Source organism: Paramormyrops kingsleyae, chromosome 1 (assembly GCF_048594095.1).
Source record: "Paramormyrops kingsleyae isolate MSU_618 chromosome 1, PKINGS_0.4, whole genome shotgun sequence".
NCBI lineage: Eukaryota > Metazoa > Chordata > Actinopteri > Osteoglossiformes > Mormyridae > Paramormyrops > Paramormyrops kingsleyae.
The window spans coordinates 69,576,422-69,588,637 of NC_132797.1; the positions used below are offsets into that span (position 1 = coordinate 69,576,422).

At 37.7% G+C, this 12,216-nt stretch overlaps 1 protein-coding gene across 7 annotated transcripts in view; it reads left to right on the forward strand.

Annotated features, from left to right (window-relative positions):
- Positions 1 to 12,216, forward strand: part of fgf14 (fibroblast growth factor 14) — a 131,317-nt gene that overhangs the window by 105,976 nt on the left and 13,125 nt on the right. For all 7 annotated transcript variants that reach the window (XM_023815624.2, XM_072697607.1, XM_023815791.2 and 4 more), the window contains 2 exons: positions 1,448 to 1,558; positions 2,814 to 2,917. In XM_023815624.2, coding sequence (XP_023671392.1) covers positions 1,448 to 1,558; positions 2,814 to 2,917 — 215 coding nt within the window. The remainder of the gene's footprint in view (positions 1 to 1,447; positions 1,559 to 2,813; positions 2,918 to 12,216) is intronic.

The window sequence follows — 12,216 nt, forward strand, 5'->3', positions numbered from 1 at the left end:
CTCAGATTTCCTTTGAAAGCCGTATACTGACTGCTCATGATTAAGTAAGACGTTATAAGACAGCCAACTCACATGAAAGGCTGGTGAAAATCTTGCCGCTAGAGCTGTCTTCTGCACTGTGAAATGCACAGCCAGCCAAATGTAGGAGCTGGGGAGCCATTTCAAAGCCCATGTCTCCCACATTGCCAGACTATTGCCATTCTCCTCCAAATTCATTTGAATTGCACTCAAAACAAACAACTGGCTTTAAGTAACTATTTGTCAAAGTGATTAATACATGTGATACAAACTGTAATTGTAATATATTACAGTCAAAGATTACTTGAAATGCAGGCAGCAGCATATTATTAATGTATATTGATAAAAGATTAGTTAGTATTCATGCCGAATGTATTGAATGCTGAAATCCACAGCACAGTAATTCGCTATTTTGTGGCCGCGTGTTTTAATGTTTTACACTGAACAATGATTTGAAGTCAGGCTAAATTTGACATTAACATTAATATGACCAGTTACTCAAAAACAGAGAAGCAACCTTAGATGACTTATAAGGCTGATCTATTAAAATTGTCCGGTGAACTAAATCAGCCCATGCCAGCAGATGAATACTGACGAATACTGATGAATACTGATGAATACATGGTCCGGGGCAGAATCCCTCGCCATTCATGACTGACTTAATGATTTAAATGTACCCTTAGGATTGGCTCGAATCGGTTGGATTTTGTCTTTAATTTCCTTCTTTTCAAATGATCCGAGTCATTTCTAAATTACCTGGGATTGCCTAAATTACCTATTGTAAATGATCCGTTTATTTGAATATGTCAATATATAATATCAATAAATCAATATATAAAGTCAGACTAAATTCTTATTAAATTTTGACTCTTGATGTTGCTTAATTTTATTGATCTGTTATCAATTGTGATCGATGTCTGTTTACACTTAGCATTTACTGAACAATCTTTGCTAAAGAATTCTATGTGTTTTAATTCTACATATTTTAATTTGTGATAAATTGTTGTTTATTAGAATTACCTGAAGGTTGTCTAAGGTTCGCAGAGTGGATACGCCCTCCTGAATGCTAAACCATAATAAATAAAAATATGGGTGATGGGTAACCCCTTTTTTCCATTGTTAACCCTTAGGGGGTGCTCTTGAGTTTCTCATGAGTGCCACTGTAAAATCTGTAAAAATCCAAATCCTGTCTAAAATTTCTAAAAGCAGCTTAATTAAAATGAGCTTGCAATATCTTCTCATAAAGCCAATAATCATAAAAGTATTGTGTGATATTAAAACAACAATTTTGCAGTAGCTCTGGTAATATTTGGCATGAAGTGGAGAACTGAAATGATTGTACAAGTCTACACTTTTTGTAACATGTAAAACCTTCAGCTTTTCTTTAATCTAGTCTCATTTACCAGTTTACAATAATTTCTTCTTTCAGATCCCCAGCTCAAGGGTATAGTGACCAGGTTATATTGCAGGCAAGGATACTACTTGCAGATGAACACAGATGGATCTCTGGATGGGACCAAGGATGACAGCAGTAATTCTTGTAAGTTTTTTGCTTTACTTGTGTATTTGTACTTGTATGTATTTCAAATATGCAAGATCATCATGCTGCATAGTGCATTGATGTGTTACAGTCAAACTTAAATATAAGGATGCCATTGAATGTATTACAACAATCAGATTACTGTTTTAATGTAAAGTTTTGCTTACATTTCAAAGTATATGAACATTTGTGTGTGTGTGTGTGTGTGTGTGTATACACATGAATGATGGGATGCATAACAACATTGCAATAAAAAAACAAACAATAAAATGTTAAAATGTTTTGTGCTCTCTGATGACCAAAATTACTTGAGGAAGTACCTGAGGATGGTACAAGAAATATTCATATATTGGGGTTTAATAAGTACCTGTAAACCTGGCTGGACATTTTTTGTATTTAAATCACTTGGCAGAGCATCTAATCATTAAAAATAGAATTAGCAGAACAAGAAAAAAGCTGAAGAATCACACACTATTAAAACTTTGGACGGACGAATCACACACTTGGGTGCAACTGCAGTAATATTCAAGTTACTGTGATGCGTAAGACTACACACAAATGCTAGGACAATGACACATCCTTTGGTACTGTCACATCTCTTGCACCATTTACCACAATGCGTCAAACAAGGTCAGTGGCCTGCATTAAGAACATACTCACAGGTGTGTCCAACCTGGACTCTAGCTATGATTGCCTTATTTGTAATCTTGTATGTCTAAAAATACCTAATAAGTATATGTGCTTATTAGACATCAAATCAGTTTATAATCAAAACAAACTGTACAGCTTCATACCCATATTATAGTCTATGTATATTGTACTATTTATGGTAGATAATGTGTTGCCTGTATTTAGTTATTACTGTTGGAGTAGAAATGTATATCTGTAATTATTTTTTGGACAACAGATTTACAGTGAACAATGGGAACCAGCCCATTACTATCTGTTCAAAACCATATTATACATTTTTATTCAACTAGGAAAGACACAGATGCACTTACCAGATTAATACAGGTTGGTTCATTGTAATTCAAATTAGCCATGCAGCTCTGCTTTGTTTTCCTGTCAGGATGATTGTTCATTAATACAAAAAAACAATAGCTATTACGTAATGTATTCAAATTGTGGGGCTAACAACAGACAATGTGTATTTTCTGTTCTGGTCTTTTTTCTTCAGCGTAACACTATATTACTGTAATAGTTCGGACTACTTTTGCTGAGATATGTTGACTTAGCGTGCCACTTCGATTTATAGCGTTGTTCAACCTCATCCCTGTGGGTCTTCGAGTTGTCGCCATCCAGTCCGTAAAGACGGGGTTATACATCGGCATGAACGGAGAAGGTCACCTCTACACATCAGTGAGTAGTCAGTTGTGTTTCTGCTTTTGCTACTGCTGTAAGGTCAAGGGATATTTTGCTAGCTATCTTTATAAGGAGTTGAAATATACCTTTCCATAATAAAGCTAAATATATAATAGTATATATTAAACTATGAAATGCTGAAATATATAGTTTCCAGATATATTTTCAAGAAATGTTACTTGAAGTACTCAAAGTGTGTTGTTTGATTTCCATTGAAATTTAGCAAAATCTAATATTGTATTCACTTCAGCAATAAAAGTGAGTCTTTCTGGCTCGTGTATACGTTCCATTTGCTATGGCAAATGCTCTGCGGAAGCTGAGTTAAGAAGCTCAGATGCATTTCCTCACTGAGGTTAAATCATTCGTTCGCAGGACTCACATGAAGGCGAAAAAACTAGGCCAGAGGATAAACAACAAATGCAGCATGACTTCCTTAGGTTTCAGAGCTCAGACTCACCCTCCATATCTACCTCTAAAAAATTCACTTCGGGATGTTCAGCAGCACTGTTTTTCTGTCGATATATATTTTCCCTAATTTCAGTAACATTAATTTTTACACTGGCAGGATGCCTTCATATATGTTGATGTAAAGGGGAAAGGCTTAAATTAAATGCTGGTTATAATCAGTAAGAGATTATGCTATGAGGAGGATTGACCTAGAAGATTTGATAGCTTAGTAGGATGCGCAATTATGTATTTACTTAGATTGATGTAGTCCCATTTTCAAAATTAGCAGGTGTTCTGGTGTTTCATTTAGGATTAGTGTCATAAATTTTATGGGATATTCTTCATACCCCTAATATAATGTTTTGGTGCTTTTTTTGGTGTATTTACCAGTATTGATCACATTTGAGAAAATTCTGGTAAAATGTTGACCATAAGATGGCAAGAGTTCTGAGCAGAGGCCCCTGGGCATTAACCCAGGTAAACCTGTGCATTAAACTGTCCCTGGTGATTGGATATATTGGTATGTGATTAACTGGCTTCCTATGCAGGGTGCATCCGTGCCCTTATCCTTTCTGAGATAAGTGGTTGAAAGATGGATTGACGTAGTGGGTAAATGCATTCTTTAGAAAAGATAACAGCACGATTGGGTTTTTCCTTAATGCAGATGCGAAAAACAGTGGACTGATGCCAGTATTTATTGCTCTGTTAGACACCTGATCAAAGCCTTGTCACCCATCCTTTGTCACCCACAATCAATTTAGCTGCCTGCGCTAAGCTCAGTCTCAGTTGCTATTATGTAATGTGTGGCAGATGTTTTTCTTTTTAATGTGTCTAATGCAAGGCTCCAGGCTCAGTGTGCCCCTACAAGGAATAAGCAATATGGAAACTTTATGGATCATTGGGTTTTACATAGATTTTGCATAGCATTTAGTCATTACACCGTTGTCTGATTGTAAATTGTGTTAAGCAGTTCCATAATTATACAATGGAGTTTAGCTATTATTCAGAGACTGAGTGATTTACATGTTGAAACAGGATTTGCCTGTTACTATGAGTTAATAGTATTAATCCTAGTCATCATAAGGCATGGGGCTGGGGTATGACCTGGAGAGAATGCCTGTTTATCACATACACGCACACAGTTGTACACTGTGGGAAATGTAGATGCAGGTTAACTTGTGTCAGGGATGGGAACAAGTCATTCCTTGGCGAGTCTCAGTCAAGTCTCGAGTCAGAACATTGCAGTCTGTGTCAAGTCTCGAGTCATTGCCCTCAAATCCAAGTCTTTTCATGATTTTTGCAGTCAAGTCATCAAACTTGTTACTCGAGTCCAAGTGGAGTTGTGAGTCATGTAACTTGAGTCCCTACCTATGCCACTTTTTTACCTTTAGTGATTAAAACTTGCTGCAGCAAAATTCCACCACAATACATCGTGGGATATGTTCTTTATAGGCGGCTCTCCTCACACAGTTTCTATGTCTGTGTATGCAGAGAGGGATGCATCTTTCCAGCAAACTATCTCAGGAGACCTTGCATTCAGCCAACTGAAAGTGCAGACAACAGAGAATTAATATATACTGAAATTATAAGATGAACGTTATGGTATCCAGAAGGGGGGGACTATAACCTCAAGTCTTCTCAAGTCATGGGGTCCAAGTCGGGTCTAAGTCTCAAGTCACTGCCTTCAGGTCCAAACAGAGTCCAAGTCTTTCCATCAGTTTTGCTGAGCCGAATCACATTAATCAAATTTGTGACTTGAGTCCGAATTGAGTTGTGAGTCAGTGACTCCAGTCTCCACCTCTGGCTTGTGGGAGTTCACAGTACATGGAGGGACATGCAAACTCTAGGTACTCAGAGTGGCAGGATTCAATTCAAATCCCTAACCCTGCACATGTGAGGTAGCGCTATTACTCACTGAGCTGCCATAATCATATTAAATGTGAAAAAAAATGCTATTTAATTACATATCAAAATCAAATCACTTTTATTGTCACGTCACTTGTCACCAGTACACAGGTACTATACTTGTGAGTGAAATGCTTGTGCGCAAAGCCACTTGAAGCAGCCATAGTATGACACAAATCAACAATCAAAATATAAGTATAAATATATAACACATAAAACGCTAAGTGCCAAAAACATTTACAAGTTACCAAGAACATACTGTAAAAAGTGGGGTTTAAAGCTTCAAATTTGCATAGCAAATTTCAAGCTCTGTGCTTCCAAAACAGTTATATGTGTAAAATACGCATAGGGACTTGACAAATTTTCTATTGTCAAAAGGCAATCGTCTTTTCTGTTAGAATCGTTTCTGTTAGAATAACCTCACAGGTAATATATATATATCTCATAAAAGGTTACAGCATACCTGAGAAGCAAAGCTAGAGACTGAGTATGTCATACATATTGGTTCACTCACAAACATAGCCATACAATAACATTGGAATTTATATAGACACCAAACAAAACCAAACAAAGAAATTATTCAACAACATCAGTTCTACATAGGGGCAGTCCTCAAGTTCAGAACATCTGACTTACGGACAACTCATACTGACTACAATAAATAGCCAATTATATTAAATATTCGGATTAAATACAATAGTTTGTAATAACGATCTCACACTCACACACTACTTTGTGCAAACGTTGCACGGCTTCAGCAGTTTGTCAGCTTGAAGTATAGTACAGTACCGTATGCAGTGACCTGTATTATTACAATATTATTATTGTTCCAATTTGACCTACAAATTCGACTTAAAGTCGGATTTTGGGAACGGATCTCATTCGTAACCTAGGGACTGCCTGTATATACCTGTCTGTGAACAATTGTTCTAATAAAACGATTAAGCTTTATTGACTTAAAGATAGAAGCTTTGCACAGTTTCTCTGGCTTTCTCTCAATGCAGCATATCTACTCAAACCCTCTTCACCTAACCATTTTCTTGGTCAGGGTCACACGAGACCCAGATCTTATCCCCGGGCAGCTTAGGGCACAAGGCCAAACACCCTACTGTAGTTGTGATGTATGTAACGTTTCATAATTATTACCATAGATTGTAAGAATGATTCATATTTCATCGTTTTCTTGCTCATTTTTGTATCCACAGCATGATTAACCTACTATTTCATGTGATGTAGTGGAAATGGAAAAAATGACTTGTCCAATAAGCCTTTACCTCTGTGATTGTATAGGAAAAAAATACACAAGCTTTCTGTTTTGAGGTCATGCTGATTTTAACATCTGCAGTACAGTGCACTTGGTTTTTGGATCCATCCGTCCTCCGACAGCTAATTCAGCACAGCGTTGTGGGGAACTTGGACCCTTTTCCAGGAAGCGAAGGGCACAATTTAGGGAATCAGCCCTGCTGGGGTTCCAGTCCGGAACGGTGCGCACACACACCAGACTTACATGGGGAGCACATGCAAACTGCACACATATTCAGATTTCAGATGTTCATACTAAAATCTCATCTCAGCGTCGTCTAATTTTTTCTGTAATCCCAACATTGTTCTTATAAATGGCTAGACAATCAAACATGAAACAAATTATTTATTCATATGGAGAATTAGGTAATAATGTAATAATTTGTGCGCCCTTGAGTTTATTTATTTTGTATTATATTAAATATAAATATTTATACAATGGCCGCTCTAGTACTTTTAAAGTGCTTACAACTATTTTCACCCATGAGGACAGGCATATTAGCATCATAAATGTGTGAAATATAGAACGGAAAGTGCAATTTTCAGGTGTTTTTCAATATTCATAGAATAGATACGATAGTTTAAATAGGACAATCCCTCTTTAAGGCCATTCGGCTATTTTGTATTTTTCCTGTATAAATGATTCGTACTAAAAGATGAACTACAGAGTGCAGGCATGTGTTCGCTGAAAATGCTTTGCCATGTGACAGACCTCATATACAATATATTTTGTTTTTGTGTCTCTAAGACATTATCATCCGAACAGATAAACAGGATGGCTGTAATAGAGTAATAAAAATGTGATTATTTATGACATATACTGGAGCAGAAAATATTTTGGTGAAATCTAGGAAATGCTTGAATGCAGATGAACTGCTCCTTGCTAGAAATGCAGTGACACTTTATTATAGTAAATCATTTAGGTGTCATTTGTGGTGTCTTAATGCTCAGGGTAACATTTTAAAATTGCCGTAAAAAAACAACTTGCCCAGTGATCAATATTTTGATAATTTTACCCCCAAAATAATCATTTATCTGGGAATGTTGCATGACAGTAATTATCACAGCCTATAGTAGGTTCCAGGCAGGGAACCTAAGGAGATCTTCACCTGGCCATCACGTACTGTATGTTCACTTTCCGCATGTCATAAGGAGTTTGCCTGCTGATGTGGAACCCAGGCCAATGTGCCTCGTTGGTTTTGGAAAGAAGCATTTACACTACAAGAACGTTTTTAAGACTGAAAATTCATCTTCTACATCAGTCTTACAGTGGACTCCTCAAGTGTCTGGTAGAATTGACACAGATCAGGGCTTTTTTGTTCCTGACTGGAAATTTGATCTTATATGCTACAGTGTATCATTTTCCCTCCTGGTCTTTTCCTCTTTAAAGCGGCAGGCTGAGAGGATTGGAGAATGAGTTCCTGTTCTGTGAATCAGAAATGGCCTTTTGTTAAAGTCTGGTATTTGGCTAGAATATGACCATCAAAGCCTGGGTACACATGAGCTCCATCTAACAGGACAACCTTTGTTTATGGGGGGGGGGGGGGGGGGGAGCAAGGTGGTGGTCATGCTGTTTTGTTTATTTGCCTTCATTTATAGTATAGACTTGTTTAATTTGTTATGTATTATTTAAAATCATTTGATCTTTATAGTAATGCATATTTTAAATAGCTTCCTTAGCATGCCAAATTTAATGTTCACAAATTTCTCTTGCAAATCTATTCAGCTTAATATACTTTTATTGTCATATTTACTTTGATTTTGTAATTAACAAACCCCTTAATGTCTTGTCAAGTTAACAATTCATTCTATTCCTTTAAGACTTTTTCACAAAACTTTTTTTTTCTCCTGTGCATATTTGCACAAAGATCATTTGAAATGCAAGAACAATATTCCTCCTACAGCACATATGTTGCTGAAAATGAAGAATGTTTCAGAACAGTGCAGAAATAGGGCAGTTAAATACAAATTGGCTGCCAATGTGTCACTTATGAGCTACAGTATCAGTAACTTGCAGGCCAAGCGTAGCTCCCAAGACGCTTCTTAGAATTGGGATGAATGATGCTAATTTTATTTATTTATTTGTTTGTTTGTTTCGCTTAAATGGACATGAAAGGAAAACTAAAAAATTGACAACTTTTACTGTCTACCCTCCCTCCCCCCCCCCCCCCCCCCCCGATTATTATCTTTGTAGAAGTAGCTCTCACAGTAAATAAGGTTTGGTGTAGTAACATGTGCTGTTCTACAACCGAAATACAAAGTGTTGTATCTTTAATATCACACAGCTACTTCCTCAGCACAGCATCTATTCTCGAGAGGTTTCAGTGCAATTTTTTTTATCGTGGTTGGCAGCAGGGGATATATTTGGGCTGCTAGTGATTAATCTGAAGCAGTTTCACACTTTGGTGCTTTTCAGCTCTGGTTTGGCTCAAGTTTTGTTTGCATGCTGAAAGGTAGAATGGGGTAATTGCCTGGCACCTATAAGGACTATGTTTCACACACTGTTGATGTTCTGCAGGTGTGGAAGCCACTGTGCTGACAGTCGAACCTCAGTTTGCACTTTACTTGTACTAAACTTGCGTAAATGTCCTCAATTGTGACTCGGCAAGATCTGGTGACGCAGAAGCTGTGCGTGAAAACAAAATCGTCATCCCACACGCCATATTCTTACTAATCCATGAAAATGACCGGGAAGGGTGAGGGTCCCATTACCGCGTATCATACCGCCATCAGTGTACTGAGTCATGGCAGGCCACGAGACAGGCAGTTAGGCTGCACGCCTCTCTGATTTAACAGCCATTTAATTGCCGGCATCATTAATTAAAGTACCTGGAACAGCCGTGACTCTGAAAGGGGTTGGATACCCCGTGTGATTTGAGGTGAGTCATGGAGGCGTTCTCTGCTCCAGATGTGCCACGCCTGGGCGGGGACTTTGCCATTTATCCTCAGTCCATCACAGAGGCCTCTGGGGGGGGGGGGGCGGGGGGGAGCTATACCTTTTCATCACCTGCATCTTTTGATCTTTTGCCCTGTTTAAGTTTGTCCCTTTATTAAAGGTAATCAGTGCTCCTTCTTCACCTTGGAGGACCTGCCCCTCAAAAAATCTGTGCACAGCCCAGGCGTTTGATATGACAACATGTGATGTACCTTTGGATAGATCAATAAATAATAAAATAAGGTGCTTGAATGGCAAAGGAATCAGCCTCAGAGTTGGGGGGGGGGGTTGGGGGGGCTATTTTCCCCCGTACCATGGCACACAAACACATTTACATCTTAGGGATTTCTTCAGCTTTCAAGGTCACACTGACCGGATCAGGAATTGCCCAAAAGGCTTAGCAAAGGACAGGGATGACATTTAAAGGAGATTTAAACAGAGTTGATGAAAATTTTCGTTTAACCTCCCTTTACATTTTACATTTTGAATGCCAGTCTGGCCAAGTGTGCATTTTTCTCCATCGAGAAAAATTGTATTCTCCCATTTCATTCTTCAACATTATATAATTATATATAATTTATTGTAACATCTTTCAGCATATTATGTAATCAGTTCTACATTTTCAGTATAATGCTGCATATATTGACATATATAATATTATTACCAGTAAATTCTAAAATAAATAAAGCCCTTTTAACTATTTGAGCCACATTGGTAATATATATATCAAGTTCTTAGGCTTTACATTTATATAATTCAAACTTAATTACCTGCTGAATTTCACACTGCTATTTTTCTTTATAAAAAAGACAAATGGATGTTTTGGTAAGAATGAAAAATGCATTGGGGAGGAATAAGAGTCTCACAGCAAGCTGCAAGAGTCGGTTCAATTGCTTGAAATGGATTTAACGTTTTCTTTGATCTGATACAATTTAGGTTGGTGTATATAATGTCTTTCAGGTCAGTGATAAGTCAGGTCAACAATTTGAGACTCTTTTAGTGATCAGATCCTGAGCTGTGGCACCAGTCTGGGGTTGTAATCTAGGTTACTCGGTACATGGGATAGTGCTTTTGGCAGGTAGCTCCACTTCAGTGCTGACCTACCTGGGGGTGAGGGTAAGGATGAAGATGACTCATTCAGCATGTTGTCAGCCAGGAGTCCTGCATCAGAAGAGACCTGGTCGGCCTCAAAGATGCTTCGGACTGTACCCGCTAGAAGAGAAGAATGGACAAAGAGGCCATGCACCACTTTGTTGTAGGCTGAAGCAAGGCTGGGCACCATGCAAAACTGAGCTTTTTCAAAAGATGCTAATTCATCTTAATGTATGCTAATTAATGTAATTCAGTCAGTTGTATATTGACAATTAATGCATACAGTTGAGTTGAGAACTTTTGTGATTGTGACTCTTTATGATCAACTGGATGGTTGAAACAAAATCTTGGTCTGGATTTTTTCAATCTGGACCTGAACTATCCAGCCCTTGCATATGGTACTTTATCCAGGCAGTCAAATGTACACTTTTTGTCTTTTTGCACCCTGTTTCTACCTCGTTTCATGTTCAACGTTACTGCAAAATTTCAGCAAAAATACACATAAAATGAGCCTTTGTTACATTATTCTTTAATCTCTCTAGATACACCTTGTGATTTAAACCAGCCTTAGACTCACGACACTGAATGCTTGGGGAGATGCTCTGCTAATGACTGTAAACTGGACTGGCCAGTTCATTAGTTATCTGTGACACCTGAGCTCAGGCCAGACCATATGACAGTTCCACTGTGTTAGCCCTTAATTGCCACTTGAAATAATCCTTGAAATGAGCAGCTGTCCTTGAGTTTGCACAGCTAAAGCAGAGAGCTGGATTTTAGGACATCTGCTGTAATCATTACTAGCTCACCTGAGATAAGAAGGCACTGAGCTACCAGTCTTTGGATAATGATGTGCCTTTAAAGGCTCACAGTTAATTTTACATGCCAGATCGAATCTTAATTGTAAAGAACAAAGGGTAACACTTTACGTAAGGCCCTATTTTTAGTAATTTCTAAACACATGAATAACAAATAAGAATGCATTCAGAAAGCATTATAAACATGGCTATAAATATTTATCAAAAGCTGTACCACATTATAGCCTCGTGTATTATGCATTATGAATGCTTTATGAAGCTCTCTTCTATAATGCACTATACATACCTTTATAATGCATTATAATGGTTGGTATAAGCATTAAGGATGCTTTGTACTACACTATAAAGGTTTCTGTAGTGCAGGGGTCTCCAACTCCGGTCCTGGAGAGCTACTGTCCAGTAGGTTTTCTGTCCCACTTGGCTTCTAATGAGCCACACCTGTTCCTGGTATTTCCCTGAGAAACCGGGTATGATAGAAAACCTACTGGATGGTAGCTCTCCAGGACCGGAGTTGGAGACCCCTGCTATAGTGTATTATAGATGAGAGCTTCATAAGGCAGTCATAATGCATAATAAACATGGCTATAATGTATTATGCCTTTTTATATATATTTATAGCCATATTTATAATGCCTTTTGAATGCATTATAATGCATTATGAATGTGTTTATAAATTACTTAAAACATGCTTATAAGTGCTACTGAACAAAGATATTTCATAGTACTCAAATATGGTAGTAGATTTGTAGTGTTTGCTTGACAGTTATAATGCTGATGTTTTGCCTCAGCATTTGTGAAGA